A 21,468-nucleotide genomic window follows, 5' to 3' on the forward strand; every position below is an offset into this window, starting at 1 on the left:
GTAGGCAAGACAGCTTGAGCCGAATTCCGTTGGGAAAACCATCAGAGCTTTTTCCAACGAGAATTCCGATGGCGTGTACGCGGCATTCGTGTGCTGACCATGGTAATCATGGCTGCTGATCCATAATACCGTGGTCAGGTTATGTGCCTCTGTCATCCCACCCCATCTCTCCCTCTCCCCCCCCCCCCCCCCCCCCCCCGTCGCGATTAGTAGCTGGCAGTAAAGGTAAACAAATATTACTGCTAGCCCGCTGTTCTGTCAATCCATTCTACACTCTGTATATGTTTGTATAAAACTATACCTGTAATTACCTTATCTCAGATCTTTTATGGCCTGTCAGGTGACCTCTGGCTACTCCCCCCAACCCCAATCTAAGGGCTACAGTGTGAGGGGCTGAGTGGCCAGCACATTGGTCACGTGACCCCCCCCCCCCCCCCCCGGCTGACGTCCTATAGGGATCTTGGTCCCTCCCGCTGTAGCCCTTAGATCGGGCTGGAGAGTGACCGGAGGTCATGTGACCTTCCATAAAAGATCTGAAATAAGGTATTTACAGGCTTAATTGTCTACAAACATTTACACAGTGTAGGATGGATTGCTAGAACGGAGGGGCTGGCAGTAATATTTCTTTGCATTTACAGCCACTTTGATTTCAATCGCAAGATTTTTCTCTGATCTTCAGTACAAATGGGAGGAAAAAATAGGATACATTTCATCAATGAATAATATGACATCGAGTACCTGCGCATTTGGTCTGCTTGGCTGCTTTATGCTGACGCAAGGCAATAGATTTGTCTCTCCTCTCTATGTGGTGCTTTTTTCTTGTGCCTTGGGTGTCCCCCTGGCTTAGGGACATGCATTCTTTTTCCTTTTAGTTTTCCTCTTTCATCTGTTCCATGCAGAATGGTGTTTCCTGCTGTTTCTTCCACAAAATGCCACCATGTTTTACACTTAATAGGTAATTTCCGTATAATAGATAATTATATATCAACAAAACGTTATTGTTGGAAAACTACAAAAACTGGCTTTTATTTTTGCAGTTATATACTTTATGAAATAAACTACGCAAAGAAAGAGTTATGTGGAACTGCTGACCTAATTTCAATAGCTACATAGAAATCGTTATATTTTATTCCCTTGAAACTGCGGAAGAAAAAAATATATATTTATTTTCTCAATGTATATTCATTATTTGAAGCTCTTTAAAAATATACATATTATCTGTAGCAGAGTTTCTTTGAGTGGCAGAAAGAAATAATCTTCTGCATACAGTCATTGTGTACGCAAGCAATTTGCCAGCGGGACTAAGAATGATCTTTGGCTAAGCCACACTATCTCTACATCCTTCCCTGCTGACAAACAATGCGATTCGAGTTACTTCATGTTGATTTGTGACTATACAGTTCAGTACTTGTCTGATCAGATTGCTCATTGTGGCTCTCACTTCTCTCTCCTGCAGGGTGGAGGGTAGAACGTGGTACAGTGCTCATCGAGGCCGTCTGTGGATAGCAGCAGCTGCCAAAAGACCTTCCCCACAGGAGGTCTCGGAGATTGAGGCTTCATACCGAGTTCTACTTAACAAAGGTTGAGCTGTCAGACCTTCTTATAGACTGTGAAACAAGGGCATTAACATTGCAACATGAGGAGCTAATATTCTGAATAGCAGCAGTGTATGAGGATATTTATGTGATTAAGTTCTGCTGAAAACATGTTTCTTTAAAGTGGTTGTACACCCTGTACAACCACTTTTTACCTACAGGTAAGTCTATATTAAGGCTTACCTGTAGGTGCTGGAAATATCTCCAAAACCTCTACGGTTTAGGAGATATTTACAATAAAGCCGCGCGCCAATGTCTATGGCGCATACACACTTTAGACAGGGCAGGTTGTGCCATTTCTAAAGGGGGTTATGCCATGACTGACGGCTCCCATGAACAGGAGTGACGTCACGTGACTCTGGCCGGTCACAGAGCCGGAGTTTGTGGCCCCAGAAGTAAGAGGGGTGAAGATGGACACTAGTTGCTAGTGGGGACAGCGGTGACATTGCGAGCTTCGGTTTCAGGTAAGTGACACTATGCATAGTAGCCCATTATGCTTTACCTTTGTAGGGAAATAAAGAGGAAGTAAAACCCTTCAGGGTTTACTTGCTCTTTAAGTACCTTCTTTAGGGTTTTAGGACATTATAAAGTGAAACTGCAAAATCTATTAATGTAAGCATGTAGCAGAAGAGACTGTCATTAACTAACAATCAACAGCCATTGGACTGTTGGACCATGCATATTACAAAAATGTCCATTTCATGGGGCAGTCACAAATGTCTGCTTCGGGAGACTGGCTTCCAAGTTTCAGGTTATTGGTCTGGAATTTGTTCAGATTTTCTGTTTATTACTGTTAAACTGTGTTCAGTGGCTGTGTTTTGGGTTGACCCATTTGGAAACTGTTGGCTGAAATTTTTTGTCCAGCCTAATCCAGTTGGACAGAACTGCAGAGAACCATTAGTGTTGAGCTCAACTTAGTCTGCAATAAATTTGACCTTCTACTCTTTAATATAGTGGTAAAAATGTAAAATTTCTCTTTCGTTCATTGATGGACACAACATCTTCATCTTGACCTTAGGGTTATATTGCCACCTTCAGGAGAAGACTAGGCAGAACATGTAAAAACAGCAAAACTGCACAGTACTGCCCAGGGGGTGGTCCTTCTGGCTATAACCCCTCATACTGTATCCAGCCGCTCAGTTTTTTTTTTTTTTCTGCCTACTGTAGGAGAAGGACCTGGTTCCGGATGGGACAATTGATCCTGGGAATTTTTTCATTTTTCTGCATTTTTGATTTCTGTGATCTACAGTCCAACAGCCAGGCTGGGTGACAGGCTGGATAATATACATCCTGGTAGTCTCCCCAGCCTGGCCATCGAGCGTGAGCAGACCTTAGCTACTGGTCTAATCCAGGGGCGGCCAGTGAGCTATATGACCGGGCTACTGCTGTCCGTGTCAGTGTGCCGTGGCCGACAGCCATCCTGTACTGCTCAGGTGATGGGTCTGTCCATGGAATGCTTTCAGCAGTTCCTACAGGAGGGGCATATGGGGGTGCGGTGCACATACCTGACCGGGGGGGGCCTCTGGGTGAGGCTCCGGGTCCTGGCAGGGGGCTGCGCTTGGTGTTTGGTGGTCTGCTCATCCTTTTCCCTGTTTCTGTGGCCATGGTGGGGTGTTTTATTGTGTACTTCATGCGGGGAGGTCGCTGCGTGGCCATTTTTCTCCCTTTCGGACATTTTTTGCAAGTCCGACGGCTATTTTCCCAGTGTACGTTTTTTTGCTGAGGCGGCTGTTTAGCTTCAGTTAAAGCCTCAGCTTGTTTTGTCTCTAGCGCTGGGTGCATGTTTGTTTGTTTCTTTCTGGAACAGCGCAAATTTGCCACAGAACACCTCGTGGCTGACACAGTGGAGAGTGGACGGCAGCAGCACAGCACCTGGGTCAGGGTGGTGAGTCCTGCGGGGGAGGCCCCTCGGTCTGTGGCAGCTAGGAAGGCGGGCATTTTGTGTGGCTTGCTTTAGGTCCCTAAGTGGTGTCAGGTGAGTGTGGGTCAGCATGACGTCAGAAGCTGGCGCCTCTTCCCCAGACAACCCTGTTATGGCAAATGGTTGCCCTGTACCTGCGGTGCCTATGGACATTATGTTGACGGTCCTGGAGTCCTTTGTTGCCAGGGTGGAAGTGGCGTTCGGGTGCAGGGGGGGGGGGGCACCCCCGGTCTGCATGGAGCTGGTGGACCAATTGGTGCAGGGCTTTAAGTATGTCTGTGATGTGGCCTTAGATACGACTCCCTTGCTTTCTAGAGCCTCAGTATCAGTTGTGGTGCTACGTCACCTGATCTGGCTAAAATGCTGGCCTGCGGACCAGTCATCTAAGATAGCACTGGCGGATTTGCCCTTCTAGGGAGAGAGGCTGTTTGGAGCTTCGCTGGATGACATTATTAAGAATTTTACTGGGGGTAAGAGTACGTTGCTCCCACAGTCCAGGAAAGGTAAGGATCCATGCCGTAGGCAGGAGCCCTCCTTTTCCGCTCAGAAGCGGATTTTTTGTCCGCCGGGGTCGGCAGTTAAGCGTTCCCAGTCTGACAAGGTACCTGCTTAGGGACAAAAACATCCTTGGTTTCGCAAGCCAAACAATCGTGCAAGCAAAGCTATTACCGCATGAAGGTTTGCCTTCGGGAATTTGCAGCTCGGTGGACCTCCCTACTTTCCGACCAGTGGGTCTGCGAACTGGTTTCATCAGGATACAAGATAGTTTCTTTCTTGTCCGCCAAACGGATTTCTTCCCTCCAACCTTCATCGTCTTCCGGCTCGTCAGGAAGCCCTGTTCGGGGCAGTACAGGACCTGCTGCTGCGAGGGGTGATGGTACCTGTGCCAACGCCGGAAAGGTTTCAGGGATTATACTCCAATCTGTTTGTAGTCCCAAAGAAGGAAGGGGTCCGCCTGGTCCTGGATCTCAAGGCCCTCAACAGCTTTGTGGAAGTACAAAGGTTCAGGATGGAATCAGTTCGCTCCGTGGTCGCTGTACTCCAGGGCGTTTTCCTGCCATCCCTGGACATCAAGGACGCATACTTGCATGTCCCCATATGCGTCAGGTATCAGAGGTTTCTGCGATTTGCGGTCGGGGACGAACATTAACAATTTGTAGCTCTACCCTTTGACCTGGCGTCGGCACCAACGGTCTTCACCAAGGTGCTAGCCCCAATTCTGGCTTTGCTAAGGCAGCGAGAGATCGCAGTCGTGGGTTACCTGGACGACCTCCTTTTAAGAGCAGCTTCTGCCTCAGAATTAAGGGAGGATATGGCAATCACCATGCAAACTCTTTGGGAGTTTGGATGGATACTGAACCTCCAGAAGTTGGTGTTGGTGCCAACTCAATGGCTGGAGTACCTGGGCTTGCTTCTGGACTCCTCCTGAGGCGAGAGTTTTTCTCCTTTCGGACAAGCTGCAGACTCTTCAAGCTGCGATGAAGTTGTTGGTGTCACGCAGGTGGTCGTCGCTGCGTTTTTGCATGCAAGTCCTGGGTCTCATGGTAGCCACTTTTGAGGCGGTACTGTATGCTCAGTTCCACACTCGGGTCTTGCAAAAGGAGATCCTGTCCAAATGGGACAAGTCTGTTATCTCTGGATTGTCAAATTTTGGATGAGCCGGCTAGTCAGGTATTCCCTGCTCTGGTGGCTGAGGTCTCCGGCCCTTTGGTCCCGGAAGTGGTTGCTTCTGCTACATTGGACGGTTGGGGGGCAGTTTGGGACATACAGTCGGCCCAGGGCTGCTGGACGCAGGAAGATTCCCGCCTGCTGATCAATGTGCTGGAGCTTCGGGCAATCAGGCGGTGCCTCTCCACATGGTCACAGGGGCATCCGGTTAGGATCCAGTCGGACAACGCCACGGTGATGGCCTATGTCAACCATCAAGGAGGAACAAAGCTTGGCTGCAGCACTGGAGATCACTCACATCCTTTGGTTGGCAGAGCGGAGTGTGCCGGCTCTGTTGGCTGTGTACATGCTGGGCGTAGAAAACTGGCAAGCAGACTACCTAAGTCATCAGATGCCGTACCAAGGGGAATGATTGCTGCATCTGGATCTGTTTTGGCTCCTTTGCCTAAGGTGTGGCACGCCAGATGTGGATCTCCTGGCTTCTTGACTCAATCGGAAGGTACAGAGGTTTGTGGCCAGGTCAAAAGATCCCTGGGCGGATGCGGCAGACACGTTGGTGGCTCCATGGGGGCATTATCGGCTGATTTATGCTTTCTCCCCACTCAAACTTCTACCACGTATGCTTCAAAGAGTGGAGGCCCAGGGGATTGCAGTGATTCTGATTGCCCCAGATTGGCCTCGGCATCCTTGGTACGCTGACATAGTATCAATGGTGGCAGATGTTCCTTGGCGGGTGCCTATGCTAGAGGACCCTCTGTTTCAAGGTCCAGTACTTCATCCTGCTTTAGTCGCTGGCTTTAAAGGCATGGCTATTGAAAGCCAGTTGCTAAGGGACCGAGGTCTGTCGGATTTGGTAATCTCTACTATGCTTAGGGCACGGAAGTCATCTTCTCAGAAGATTTATCATCGTACGTGGAAGGCCTACATCTCCAAGTGAGAGGAGATAGGGTGGCATCCGTGTACATATTCAGTTTCCAGGATCCTGTTGTTTTTGCAGCGGGAGTGCATCAGAAACTTGCCTTAAGCACCATTTAAGGGGCAGGTATCAGCTTTGGCTGTCTTTTTTTTTTTTTTTTTCAGACACCTTTTGTCGACTCATTCATTGGTGAGTACATTTGTTCAGGGGGTTTGACATGTGGCCCCTCCGGTTCAACCACCGCTGCCTCCATGGGATTTGAATCTGGTGTTCTCGGTGCTTCAGAAACCACCGTTTGAAAGCATTACGGAGAACCCCTTATTGACACACTCTCTCAGAAAGTAGTGCTTTCTAGTGGCGATTACATCTGCCAGGAGGGTTTCTGAGTTGGCAGACCTTGTCATGCAAGTCTCCCTACTTGGTCCTCCACAAGGATAAGGTGGTGCTGCGCCCGCAGCCTTCATTTCTTCCAAGGTTGTTTCAGCGTTTCATCTGAATGAGGACATTGTGCTTCCGTCCTTATGTCCTCGGCCATCACACCCCAAAGAGGTTGCTTTGCGTTCCTTGGACGTGGTCCGTGCTCTGCGGGTGTATGTCTGCTACAGCTCCCTTTCAGAGGTCGGACTTGCTGTTTGTATCGGTGGCTGGTCCAAAGAAGGGCCTGGCTGTCTCGTTGGCCACCATTTCTCGGTGATTCAGGCTTCTGCCTTAAGGGGGCGCTCCCTTTTTCTGTCACTGCACATTCGTGGTCTGTTTCCCAGGTGTGAAAGCCAGCAACCTGGTCGTCCGTTCACACAAAATTTTACAAGGTTGACGTGAGTGTGTCTTCGGATGCTTGCTTCAGCCGCAACTTTTTGCAGGTGGGTGGCTATTTAAGGTTGCAACTCCTCCATTGAGGAGCTCTGGTTGGTATAGGTGGAGTTATTTTCTTGCTGTTCCCACCCCTCGTGTTTTTTTTTTTTTTATTTATTTTTTTATTTTTTTACACTGCTTGGGGACATCCCTAAGGTCAAGATGAAGATACTGTGTCTGTCAATGAACGAAAGAGAAAATAGGATTTTTTTTTTTTTACTTGCTGTAAAATACTTTTCTCTGAAATTCATTGATGGACACAGCACCCATCCCTCCTATTTATGTTTGTACTGCTTTTTGACGAACTGAGCTGCTGGATACAGTGTGAGGGGTTATAGCCATTAGGACCGCCCCCTGGGCGGTACTGTGCAGTTTTGCTGTTTTTACATGTTCTGCTTAGTCCTCTCCTGAAGGTGGTGATATAACCCTAAGATCAAGATGAAGATGCTGTGTCTGTCAATGAACTTCAGAGAAAAGGATTTTACAGTGACTACAAAAATTCTATTTTTGTCTGATTTGGGATTAACCACACATCAGGGTATCTCTGATTTAAAAATTTCAATGATCTGATTATCAATGGTATCGTCAGTCTAACTTCACATACCTTTTTGACTAGGCCTATAATAAGGCTTACCTGTACGGCGGGGGGGAGGGTAGAGACCATTTGTCTGACAAAGAAATTATCAGTCTATCATTTTAATGGTAGGTTTATTTTAACAGTAAGAGACAGAATAAAATAAAAAAAATCCATAAAAACAAATTTTTTTAAAGTTATAATTTGATTTGCATAAATCAATTTCATGAGTGAAATGAGTATTTGACCTCTTCGCAAAACATGGATTTGTACAGGAGGCAAAACCATTGTTGGCAGTCACAGAGGTCAGACATTGTAGTTGGCCACCAGGTTTGCACAGATCTCCCGAGGGATTTTGTACCGCTCCTCTTTGCAGATCTTTTCCAAGTCATTAAAGTGGATGTAAACCCACTTTCATCAATTTTAAAGTAATGGCATAGTGCTGAACTATAAGCATATACATGCCTCCTGCATGCATCCTTAACTTTCAAATAGCTGTACTCTTTAGTCTTGGGCATGGTGGAGAGATTGGAATCTGATTGCTTCTGCGGAGAGGTGTCTTTATTTATTAATTTTTTTCTTGTGTGTTTTTTTTTTTTTTTTTTTTAATACAAGTAACATGCTGAGATTAGGAGCACTCCTTCTTTTTAAGAGTGCTCCTAATCTCAGCTTGTTACCTGTATAGACACCTGTGAGATAGAAATTTTGCTGATAGCGGATCAGATACTTATCTCACTCATTTTAAAATGCAAATCAATTTATAGCTTTTTTGAAGTGTGTGTGTGTGTGTGTGTGTGTGTGTGTGTGTGTGTGTTTTTGTAATTTTTTTTTTTCTCTCACTGTTATAAACCTACCGTTTAAAATTTATAGACTGATCATTTCTTTGTCAGTGGGCAAACGTACAAAATCAGCAGGGGATCAAATACTTTTTTCCCACACTGTAGGTACTGTGAATGGCTCCTAAACTTGCAGTGTTTAGGAGATATTAACGCTTGAAGCAGCCAGTGACTTCCCCGGCACATGAACACTCGGCTCTGAATTGACAGCATGCTGAGTGTGCTGTCCATTTAGAGTGCTTTGCCGCAACCTTGACTCCTGTGCGCATGCATTTAAATAGCTGGACAGCGCAAACACAGAAGGAAAACTGGGTGAAGATGAAAGTGATGACAGCGCACTGCACACACTGCACACAGGCATAATGAGCTAGTATGAAAGCTCATTATGAAATAGTCACCTTAGATCACAGCCCCCCGTAGTGGTCCCCGTACACCACTCCAGCCGGCGACATAGCTCCCGGAGTTACTTCCAGGTATGGTGGGCTCCAGCACTGTGATTGGCCGGAGCTAAGATGCTGTCACTCCCGTGCTTACATGTGGGAGCTGCCGGCAGCGGCAAACTAGCTGAAGCAATGCATGGGACGATGACGTTGGCCCATGCTGATACAGGGAATATCTCCTAAACCCTGCAGGTTTAGGAGATATCCAGGGTAGCTACAGGTAAGCCTTATTTATAGGCTTACCTGTAGCAAATAGTGTTCTGTATGGGTTTACAACCAGTTTAAGGTCAGTCTATCAGAATATGCTAGTATGCATTTATTTAAAGGCAGTGTGGTGGTCCATGTTTTAACCAATACATTTTTGTGCTAACTGATTTAAATAAAGAGTTAGTATTGCTGTCTTATTTAATAGTTTAGACTTCCTACTTATATGCGTTATAAAAAAAAATGCATAATTCATTCAATAAAATTAAAATAATGATTGATAATGCTTATAGATAATTTAGTAATCATGAGTTATAGCACACTATTTTTTATTTATTTTATATATTTTTTAGTCTTTTGTTTACTGTTAACTAAACTGCTTGTACATTTTCAGGTATTCATTTTCCCAAGGATTATCCAACTGGCTGTCTGCTGGGCTGTGTGGAAGTTGCTGACTGCTTATCACATGAACAGTTTGAAGAACAGGTAATTTGGCCCCATCTTTCTTTTTGCATGCAATAACAAATCTGGAAGGACAGACACTTATGCTTCTGGAGGAAGAACAAAATGTTTCAAGCTATTTTATTCAGTGAGACGAGAGCTTTTTTAAATATAAAGTATTCTAAACCTATGCCATTACCAGAAAGTTCATCTACAGTGGGGAAAAAAATTATTTGATCCCCTGCAGATTTTGTAAGTTTGCCTTCTTACAAAGAAATGAAGGGGCTATAATTTTTTATCATAGGCATATTTTAAATGATTGAGACAGAAAATCAACTAAAAATCCAGACATAACACGATACAAATGTTTTATAAATTGATTTTCAGTTCAGTGCAAAACATGACTTCGTACTTGTTGACAAGCACAGAGATAAGATGTTTCTTGTAGTTGGTGACTGGGTTTGCACACATCTCCGAAGGAATTTTGGTCCAATCTTCTCTAAATATTTAAGGTTTCTTGGCTGTCGTTGGCAACTCAGTTTTGGTTCCCTCCATAAATTTTCTATAGGCTTAGTCTGGAGCTTCTTCCTGAGCCACTCCTTTGTTGCCTTATGGGTCATTGTAATGCTGGAAGACCAATTCACGACCCATCCTCAGTGTTCTGGCAGAGGGCAGAAGGGTTTCATCCAAGATTTTACAATACATTGTCCCATCCATTGTCCCCTCAATGCTGCAAAGTCAGCTTTGTACCTTTTTAGCAGAGAAAAAGCCCCAAAGCATAATGTTTCTACCTCTGCTTGACTGTAGGGATGGTGTTCTTAGGGTCATAGTCAGCATTTTTGCGTTCGCGAAACACAAGTTCATGCCAAAAAGCTCAATCTTGGGCTCATCAGATTACAGCGCTTTCTCACAATTCTTTTCTGAATCAGTTAGTTACTCATTGGTAGACTTCAGATGGGCCTGTACATATGCCTGCTTGAGGAGCGGGGCCTTGCGGGTGCTGCAGGATTTCAATCCATGGTGGCCTCTTGTGTTACCAATGGTTTGTTTGATGACTGTGGTCATAACTGCCTTGAGATCATCCACAAGCTCCTCCCGTGCAGTTCTGGGCTCATCACTTACTTTTCTCATGATCATCCTTGCCCCATGAGGCAAAATCTTTTATGGAGCTCCAGATTGAGGGCGATTGATAGTTATTTTGTATTTCTTTAATTTAACCAAGCTTTTTGTAGCCTATTCCAGCCTTGTGTGGGTCTACAATTTTGTCCCTGACATCCTTTGACAGCTCTTTGGTGTTGCCCATGATGGTCAAGTTGGAATGGAAGAAAGGGATTCTGTGGACAGGTGTCTTTTATACACATAATGAGTTGCCATTAGGAGTACCACCTTAAATTGACATGACTAATGTGTAGCACATGAGCACATACTGCAGCCAGTCTGTGTTAGTCAGAGCTATTGTTGGTTGGTAGGGGTTCAAATACTTATTTAACTTACTGAACTGCAACTCAATTTATAACATTTGTATCATGTGTTGTTTTTGTGAGGGCAACAGGGTAATATTCACCACATAATTGCACCGCATAGCACAAAATTAGCACAGGACCCTTCCCCAAAGTTGCATCACAGCTGCACTGCATTGATGTGAACGACCACTATTGAAAACAATATGGCTTCCATTGTCATGCGATACTGTGACTCAAGCCACATCAGAAATTGCACTAGTGTAAACCAGGCCTTATACAGAATAGAACTTTCATAACTTATTGGAAGAGCTAAAATTAAGACTTAGGAAATATTTGTTTACCTGATTATCAAGAAACAAAAAAAAATGCTTTTTTATAAAAAAAAAAAAAAAAAAATTTCATTAGCAAAGGGTAAATTGGTTTAGGTATTTTTTTTTTTTTTCTTGATTGATTCTGTATTTAGGATAAGTTGGTTACCCATAGGCTTTTACTTTGGAAATGACAGGATAGCGAGATACACTGCTGTGCTTTTTTTATATGAATATTCTACTTTTACTTGCAGTATCCTTCACTTCGCCAAGAATCGGCATCACCCTTTGTATTTATTTGTACCAGCCCTCAAGAACTGCCAATTAAATTTCCCATTAAGGGACAACACAAGATTTGTAAGTAATCATATTCAATCACCTGATGCATGTCATGGTAGGGGTTGGCAAGCTTTAGCTTTATAACGAAGCACTGAAACTTTTTGCCCCATCTGGCATTTGAGCAAAGCAGGGGATACCAAAATCTGCTGCTAGTTTTCTGCATGTACCTCTAAGTGCCTGCGCTTTATACCTTTCTGCAGCGGTCAGTGTTCTTAAAGTGACAGAGGCTCCTTAAGCCACTGCTTTATTACTATTAACCAAGAATATATTGCTTTCATGCCCAAACATCAATTGGTTTAATATTTAATTTGTGAGTCCACCCATATCCAGTAATTCTCTTAGATACTGATGGTGTTACCGTATATACTCGAGTATAGGTCGATCTGAATATAAGCCGAGGCCCCTAATTTACCACAAAAAAAATGGGAAAACGTATTGACTCGTGTATAAGCCGAGGGTGAGACATGCCTGTCCATCCCTGTGTGTCCATCCCTGTGTGTCCATCCCTGTGTGTCCATCCCTGTGTGTCCATCCCTGTGTGTCCATCCCTGTGTGTCCATCCCTGTGTGTCCATCCCTGTGTGTCCATCCCTGTGTGTCCAGCCTACCTGTGTGTCCATCCCTGTGTGTCCATCCCTGTGTGTCCATCCCTGTGTGTCCAGCCTACCTGTGTCCTGTGCCTCTTTGTCCTTCTGCAGCCTGTGTTCTTCTGCAGCGATCTGCATGTAAAAACATATGGCGGCCATGCCAGGATCGCCGCACCTCTTCTCCTCGTCTGTGACAGACGGCGGCCATTCCACTGTTCAAAAGCCGTGCCTCCGTCTGTGATAGGCGGAACACCCAATTTTCCAGCAGTCAGTGTTCCGCCTATCACGGACATCCCCCCTCATCCTCGTCCGTAGTATGAGGATGAGCGGATGTCCGTGATAGGCGGACCACTGACTGCTGGGAAATTGAGTGTTCCGCCTATCACAGACAGGGAGGCGTGGCTTTTGAATAGTGGAATGGCCGCCGTCTGTCTGCACGACACGCTGATCGGGTAGACAGACGGCGGTGACTCGAGTATACGCCGAGGGGGGCACTTTCAGCCTTAAAAAAGGGGCTGAAAATCTCGGCTTATACTCGAGTATATACGGTAGATGTTTCTCATTTGAGTTCTCAGTGCTGCCCACCCTTACTTAACCTTCTCCTTTTTGTACAAGAAATCTCAATCCGGGCGTGGCCTGGGCATGGCTGGGTGAAGACGCTTGTATTCCGAGCTCCCGGCCTTCTCCCAGCTATCGGAGCCTACTATGATCTGAACTTTTACTTTTTGCTCGAGGCATGTTCGCTAGGAAGAGGAGAATCCAATTACACCAGGAAGAGATGGAAGACAGGAGCAGACGGAACAACCTTCACCTGCGCGGCCTCCCGGAGGCGACCGGACCAGAGGACCTGGCGGCCACTGCCATCTTCCGAGCGCTACCGGGGGACCCGCTCCCCCCGACCCTGGAATTTGATCGAATTCATAGAGCGTTGGGACCGAAGTCGCAGGATGTCAACAGACCACGGGATGTGGTTTTCCGTCTTCATCACTACTCCCATAAGGAACGAATTGCCCGCAGAGCGTGGGAAGCGCGTGAGACGGACTTTGATGGAGCGACGATCAAGATTTTGCCGGATGTGTCTAGAGCCACACTACAGAGGAGAGCCATGCTCCGCCCGGTGCTGGATGCAGCCCGTCGGAAGGGAGCCACCTACCGCTGGGGATACCCTTTATCGGTCACATTCCGGAGGGATCAACGGTCGTTTTACCTCCGCTCCCCAAGAGATTTACCTGATCTGTTCGCCTTTCTGGATATGGAACCCCTCAGAGTACAAAACTGGCTGATGTTCCTTCCGCCGCCGGAAGGCCGCGCTGGATCGCAGGGGAATACTCGGCCGAGACTTCAGAGGCAGCGCCGACGGTCACGGGTGGCTACTCCAGAGGGGACACGTGAGTTGTTAGGGTCTTCCCCTTTACGGGGGAGACTAGAACCACCATACAGGTGTTCCCCTTGCCCTGGCTGAATTTTGTCCCCCCCCCGGGCCCTTTATGTTTATGTTTTTGGACATTCGTCATTTCCTCTATGCAGGCGACATTGACTTGCTGGGGTGGGAGGGGGGGAGAGCAATGGAGGTCAACGCTCAACGAAACCTGCTGACGGTTCATGGACGGCCTATTGCTGTGACTAGATAATGACTGCTCCCCCCCCCCCCCCCCCCTGGCTGCCTCGCACCCCGAGACAGGGGATATCTCTCTCTCCCACCACACCTGGTGCGCGGCCCCCCCCCCTTCCTCTGAATGCTCTCATGTTGCACCGATGCATCAACTGAAATGCGGCTGCTGAACTTATGCGGAGGTGTCGAGTATCTGGGGTCCCTATAGGGTTCGTACTGGGGACCGTGGGAGGGGGTGGGGCTTAATCTTGTATGACACCCGGAGATGAAACAGCTGACACTTCCCCTGGGCTCGGGGAGAGAGGCTGCGGTTCCATGGGGTGAGGCAGGCTTTTCTCTCCCCTCCTCACCTATGAGGGGACCGCCCAACATTGGACACCTGGCTGAGGGGGGCAGGGGTGGGATAAACTAGTTCCACAATTGCTCCCCTCCTGTTATATCTTTATATGTTTGTATAATTTACATGTTGCTTATATGCCTTTTGGTTATACGTTTTATTCCTTAATATAGTGATTGACGTCATGCGCTGACCCGCTGCCGAGTACAGGGCGACGTAGCTCCTCGAATGTTTGTGGGGGGTCGCCGCTCAGCAGCATACCCCTTGAAAGAAGGTCGGTTATGGGGCGGCTGCTCGGGCGAGCATTCCACCCTGGGCCAAAGCTGTGATGTAGTGGAGGCTTTGGGTGGTGAGGGGTTGCCTGGGTAAGTTGTTTAACATAGCTAAGACCCCCAAACTTGTATGGGGGCCTGCAGTCGAATCCAACGAATGGGGCCACTTGGGCCGGTAGGCGATCTCTGTGTTTCATCGAGATCCACCTTTTTCTACGCCGGCTGTGGATGAGTCTATTGTTAGTGGGCTGTAGTGAGGTTGCTACTTAGCTCCTTACTGCTGTGAGGAGACTCTAGACCCTCACAGTGCGGTGCGCACGGTGACCCGGAGTGTTGAACTGGCGGCCCTCGCCTCCTCCTCCCCTCCCCCCCATTTTTCATATTTTTTCTCTCCTTGTTACCTGCGTGTTGGGGGCTGGGGGGGTGGACGGGGGGAGTCCATAGTCGAGGCGGCTTCTGTGTATAATGATCCCGGAGCTCCGGCGGGCGGGGGGGGTCGGGAGCACTCCTCCGCAGCCCGTTCCAGCCACTACCCCACATAGCAGTTGAGGAGCGTGCTGGCCTATCGGTTGAGAAGTGCAAATTCAAGCATCTGGCTTGAGGTTAGTTGTTATCCCCTCCCTTTTCCTTAACTCACAACCCCCCCCCCCCCCCCTTTTTTTTTTTTTTTTTTTTTATTTCCCTTCTTTCTGGTTGAAGATGGACAGCCTGCAGATTTACTCTTTAAACGCGAAGGGTCTTAACACCCCAGAGAAAAGGCGTATGCTTATGAAGGATTTGAAACGAGACCCGGTAGATATAGCCTTCATCCAGGAAACTCATTTCAAAGAGGACCGCTTGCCAGTCTTCAAAAACAGATTCTTCCCCCTGACATACCACTCTACCAATAAGACTAAATCCCGAGGAGCCTCCATTCTCCTTTCCAGCAGGATACCCTGGAATCATCGCGATTCTCTCGTGGATCCAGAAGGGCGGTATGTCTTTCTTAAAGGGCTTATCGGAGAAACGCAACTGACGCTAGCGACCATATATGCCCCCAACGAAGGTCAGGATCTCTTTATGCAAAACACTCTCTCTAAACTGATTAATTTTCAGGAGGGTCAGCTGATCTTGGGGGGAGACTGGAATGTACCCTTAGCCCCTACTGTGGACACCTCCTCGGGGACTTCCTCCATGACATTGAGAATGCGTAAACAAATCACTAAACATCTCCATGATACACAGTTAATTGATGTGTGGTGTCTCCAGCACCCAAATGAACGAGATTACACGTTCTATTCCCCTCCCCACAAAGTGTATTCAAGAATAGACTATTTTCTAATCCCTCATAGTCAACTGCACGCGGTCACAGACTCCGCTATAGGCCTGAGGACGTGGTCGGATAACGCCCTGATCTCTTTGACCTACGCTCTATCCACAAACCCCTCACGAAGGATGCGGTTTTAGCGTCTAAATGAGAGCCTTTTTCAGAACTCGGATGTCATGGAGGAAGTGGCCAGAGAATTAACTTTCTATTTCCAAACTAACACAACAGCCGACTGCTCCCCGGGAGCGGTGTGGGAGGCACATAAAGCGGTCGTCAGGGGTATCTTTATCAAACATGGTGCACGTATAAAGAGAGAAACGGGGCAACAGCTAGACTCGCTCCTGTCCAGTCTTCATACTATAGAGCTAAAACATAAATACTCTCTTGACCCATTGGTGGAGGCTGAACTGTCCTCCCTTCGGAGCCGGATTAATGATATACTCGGTTATAAAGCTAAAGCCGCGATGCTACGGTGTAAGCTTATAGCCTACGAATCAGGGGACAAATGCGGGCGCATTCTGGCAAGAGCAGTCAGGGAGGTTAAGAGGCAAACTTACGTCCCCCATATTAAGACCGAGACGAATGTGAAGGTTAGCTTGCCACACCAAATAGCAAACACATTTCAAGAATATTATAAAACCCTGTACAACTTGCAGACACCATCGGGAATGCAATCCAGGATAGAAACTTATCTGACGGCTAGTCAGATGCTTACATTGTCCCCGGAAATTGTAGCCGAATTGGAGGCCCCAATAGCCCCCGAAGAACTGGAATTGGCACTCAACTTGACCAAACCGGGGAAAGCTCCTGGGCCTGATGGCTTTACCCTCCAATATTATAGAACACTCTTCCCTTCCCTCTGCCCCCAGATGGTATCCTTTTTTAATGATATAGGGAACACAGCGACCTTTTCTAACGATACTATGCGGGCACATATCACGGTCATCCCCAAAGAAGGCAAAGACCCTTTAGCTTGCAGCAGCTACAGACCGATATCTCTCCTAAACACGGATCTTAAGTTGTTCACCAAAATTTTAGCGACCCGCTTAGTCCGTAACTTACAGTCTCTAGTCCACTTGGATCAGGTGGGCTTCATCCCTACCAGGGAAGCTAGGGATAGCATGATTGAGGTTCTAAACTTAATACATGTAGCTACCCAAACTAGTACACCCTCGATTTTTCTAAACACTGATGCCGAAAAAGCCTTCGACAGGGTTAATTGGGAATATATGTTCACGGTTTTACGCCATATAGGATTAGGTGAAACAATGCTCAGATGGATTGCTCAGATCTATACTACTCCTACAGCTCAGGTCAAAGTAAATAGGATTCTCTCAGACCCCCTCCCTATCAGGAATGGGACTAGGCAGGGCTGCCCGCTTTCCCCCTTGCTCTTTGCTCTTTCCTTGGAACCTTTTCTGTGTAAAGTTCGGAACAATCCAGACATCCAGGGCCTGGTGGTAGGAGATATCCAGTACAAAGTCTCTGCCTATGCAGATGACTTGTTGTTTTCCCTTTCAAATCCGGTAATCTCCCTTCCAAACCTTTTACGGGAATTTGAGGAGTATGGGCAGATATCCAATCTCAAAATTAACTATAATAAGTCAGAGGCCATGAGTGTTGAGATCCCGCGAACAGTACTGCAGGCTCTACGATCTAGTTTCCACTTTAAATGGGCGTCCGTAGCTTTGACATATCTGGGTACCTCTGTCCCAGCAAATTTAAACCACACTTTTAAAATGAACTTCCCGCCATTATTGACCCGAACTCGAGCCTTACTTGACTCCTGGAATAAAGGCCTACATTCCTGGTTTGGCAGGTGCAATCTTATTAAGATGTGCATTCTGCCCAAATTCCTATACTTACTGCAGGCACTACCAATTGCAATCCCCACTTCTTTTTTCAGACAGGTGCACAGTCAATTCACTAAATTTATATGGGCTAATAGAAAACCGAGATTATCCCGAACCCTGCTTTCCCTACCCAAGATTAATGGGGGACTGGCTGTCCCGGATGTGAGGAAATACTACCAGGCTGTACACCTTGGTAGGATTATAGATTGGTGGAGGCATCAGGAGCTGAAGCTGTGGACACAGCTGGAGCAAGCCCAAATACAAGTTCCTCTGCAAGGGGCTGTCTGGTGCTATTCCCATCTCGCAACGGGAGTGAGCACACACCCTCTGATAGGGACAACACTTAGAGTGGGATCACAATCCTGTACTACACACTCACTATCCCAGCCCAATTCTCTACTGTACCCTATTATAGGGAACCCACTATTCCCTCCGGGACTAGACCCCCACATTAGGAACGCTATGACGGCTATAAATTGCACACAGGCACGACACTTCCGGACTAGTGACTCATGGCCTTCCATAGAGGTATTAAGTAATACCATGGGCCCTTTCAAATTACCTTTCTGGACCGCCGTCCAACTAAGACACTTCCTTGCCTCTTTGCCCTCCCCACAAGGGTTTGCCGAACCCCTGACTACCTTTGAAGGCTACTGCTCCGAAAAGGGCACACTCCCGCAAACGTTGTCCACAATGTATAACCTTCTTGTCGCCCCCCGAGATGACGCGCACCTGGCCTTTCTGAAAAAATGGGAGAGGGAACTGAACTGTACGTTTACTTCGAACCAGACTCAACGTATCATAACACTTGCCCTAAAATCCTCTATTTGTACGAAAGTACAGGAAACTAACTACAAGCTCTTGACAAGGTGGTATCTCACCCCCCAAACTTTAATACCTACTACCCGCACACCTCGGCGCTTTGCTGGAGATGTCGGAGGGAAAGGGGCACTTTGTACATATATTTTGGTCCTGTTCGAAGCTATCCTATTTCTGGTCTACAGTAAGGACCATTATTCAGAAGTTCACGGAATACGTTATTCCAGATGACCCGGCCTTTTTCCTCCTACACGTAAACACAATGTCCACTAAACAATACAAAAAATCGGTCGTATGCCACCTGGTAAACGCCGCTAAATCCTGTATCCCCTTTCAGTGGAAAAGCCAAACCCCACCTTCGGTGGCGTCCTGGATTAAGAAAGTAGAAGACGTCAGTAAAATGGAAGACCTGGTGCTCACTGCGAGACAACAACACGAACAATTTACAAAGACCTGGGCACTGTGGCACCAGTTCATCTTCTCGACGGAGGGTACCTCCCTCAGGACCTTGCGCTGAGGCCATTAGTTGGGCAAGCGCCAAAACCAGGGCTGTCCAGAATCAACCAGAACTAACCCCCCAAACCCCCCCCCCTCCTTTTTTTTTTTTTTTTTTTTTTTTTCAGAAATACATCGACATATCTGAGATGTATATGTTAAATATGTAATATGTATATGCACCCCATTTTTATGTATTACTGTCTTCTCCCTCCCTCCCTTTTGTGTATATGTTTTGTTAACGCCCATGTTGGGCATCTCTAAAAATGAATAAAGTTTTTATATTTGAAAAAAAAAAAAAAAAGATCTCAATCCTTTTTTTTTTTTTGCTTCATAAAACAATATAAATAAATAATCCAAAACCCTTGTAATAGATATAGAAGATAAATAGAATTGGAAACTCAGCTGCACACACGTTGCCTGCAAAGTTGTAAGTCTCTTTGTGTTATAGGGTAACTCCACTTGGTTGAAAAAAAAAAAACCCTATTTAACATATATAATTTTATCTCAATCAATTTTGTGAATTGCAAAGCACAGGGGTTGATTTACTAAAGCTAGAGAGTGCAAATTCTGTTGCAGCTCTGCGTTAAAAACCAGCCAGCTTCCATGGTTTTTTTTTTTGTTTTTTTTTTCAAAGCTTAATTGAACAAGCTGATGTTAGAATCTGATTGCTGCAGCTGTGCATGGAGACCAGTTTTAGTACTGACCCACTGAAGCAAAGAACACATTGCAAGGAAGGAACAGACACTTCATTACATTGTAGTAAGGGGGTGGAGATTTATTGACTAAAGTGGACTACTGGAAGCCATCTTTAAACCCTAGCTCTGTGCATGCTTTTCCATGTCCTGCACAGCAAATTAAATATACATCCAACTGAGTGATCGCCTCATTAAGAATAACCTTCTTGATCCCCTTTTAATCTGGATTTCGCCCTCAATGCTCCACAGAAACTGCTCTTTTAAAACTCACAAATTACCTACTAACTGCAAAAACCAAGACACTGTTCTGTACTCCTACTTCTGGACCTTTTAAGCTGCCGTTGACACGGTTGACCACCCTCTCCTCCTCAAAAAAACTTTACTCCTTCAGTCTCCGTGACTGTGCTCTTCAGTGGCTTTCATCCTGACTATACCAACACACCTTCAGTGTCACTAATAATTCTACTTCCTCCACTCCTCTCCCCTTCTCTGTCAGGGTCCCCCATGGTTCTGTTCTTGGACCTCTTGTATTTTCAATCTACACCTCTTCCCTGGGTCAGCTGATGGCCTCTCCCAGCTTTTAATATCATCGTTTCTACGCTGACGACACCCAAATCTATCTCTTCACCCCTCAACTCACTCCATCAGTCTCCTAACGCATCACTAACTTACTAACAGACATATCTGTATGGATGTCACACCACTTCCTCAAACTCAACTTGTCCAAAACCGAGCTTATAATAATTCCTCCCCCACGTGCCTCTTCCCTTGACAACCTTCCACCCATCCCCACATGTCAGCATGCTAGGTGTTATCCTGGACTCTGAACTCTTTTTGGCCCCACAGTCCCCCCTTCAGTCTATCATGAATGCTGCTGCCAGATTCATCCACCTTGCAAACCGCTCAGTGTCTGCTACCCCTCTTTGCCAATCCCTCCATTGGCTGCCACTCGCCCAACAAATTAAATTCAAAATGCTAGCAATAAGTTACAAAGCCACCCACAACTCTGACCCCAGCTACCTCACTAGCCTAGTCTCAAAATACCAACCTAATCGCCCTCTTCATTCCTCCCAAGACCTGCTCTCTCATCACCTCCCATATCTGCTTCCAGGACTTCTCCCGAGGCTCACCCATCCTCTGGAATGCCCTACCCCAATATGTCAGACTGTCTCCAAATTTATCCACTTTTAGGTGATCCCTGAAAACTTTTCTCTTCAGAGAAGCCTGTCCTGCCTCCACCTAACAACTGCATTATTTTCTCCATTAGCTCAACCCCCACAGCTATTACCCTTTTTTTTATAACTTTACCCTCCCTCCTAGATTGTAAGCTCTAACGAGCAGGGCACTCTCATTCGTCCTGTGTTGAATTGTATTGTAATTGTACTATCTGTCCTAATGTTGTAAAGAGCTGCGCAAACTGTCAACGCTATATAAATCCTGTATAATAATAAGTGAAATGGGACAAGGAGTTTAAATTGTCCTAGTTATGTGCTTGCTGGATACCTCCATGCTGAGATAACCTAAATGACAGCTCCAACGTAGAAATTGTATTATGTACTTTGTCGAACAGGACAAATTCATCACAAAAATGTTTTAGTTCATGAATGCTATATCATTTAAAGTGGAGTTCCAGCCTGGGGGAGAAAAATATTAAGTCGGCAGCTACAAATACCGTAGCTGCTGACCTTTTAATTTGAGGACATTTTGCCTGTCCAGGAAACCCACAATGTCTGCATCTGAAGCCGTCCTATCGGCTCCAGGTGCAAGCATCGGCATCCTTACTAAGGGAAGCGGGAAACTAAACCATGTGGATTCACAACCTGTTTTCTACTGCACTTGCGCGAGTCCTGCTGAGCTTTCTGGATGGTCTCGCTGTCTTCTGGGACCTGTGAGCATCTCCTAGAAGGCAGGGTGGGGGCGGGGGAGGAAGGCT

The 21,468-nt window shown here is 46.4% G+C and overlaps 1 protein-coding gene across 3 annotated transcripts in view; it reads left to right on the forward strand.

The window, feature by feature from the left end:
- The window catches only part of TRIP4 (thyroid hormone receptor interactor 4), an 84,450-nt gene that overhangs the window by 60,510 nt on the left and 2,472 nt on the right, over window positions 1-21,468 (forward strand). For all 3 annotated transcript variants that reach the window (XM_077472884.1, XM_077472883.1, XM_077472882.1), the window contains exons 10-12: window positions 1,457-1,581; window positions 9,401-9,492; window positions 11,473-11,575. In XM_077472884.1, the coding sequence (XP_077329010.1) occupies window positions 1,457-1,581; window positions 9,401-9,492; window positions 11,473-11,575 (320 nt within the window). The remainder of the gene's footprint in view (window positions 1-1,456; window positions 1,582-9,400; window positions 9,493-11,472; window positions 11,576-21,468) is intronic.

This window comes from Lithobates pipiens, unplaced genomic scaffold (assembly GCF_037356315.1).
Source record: "Lithobates pipiens isolate NorthernLeopardFrog02 unplaced genomic scaffold, aLitPip1_a1.2 Scaffold_8, whole genome shotgun sequence".
NCBI lineage: Eukaryota > Metazoa > Chordata > Amphibia > Anura > Ranidae > Lithobates > Lithobates pipiens.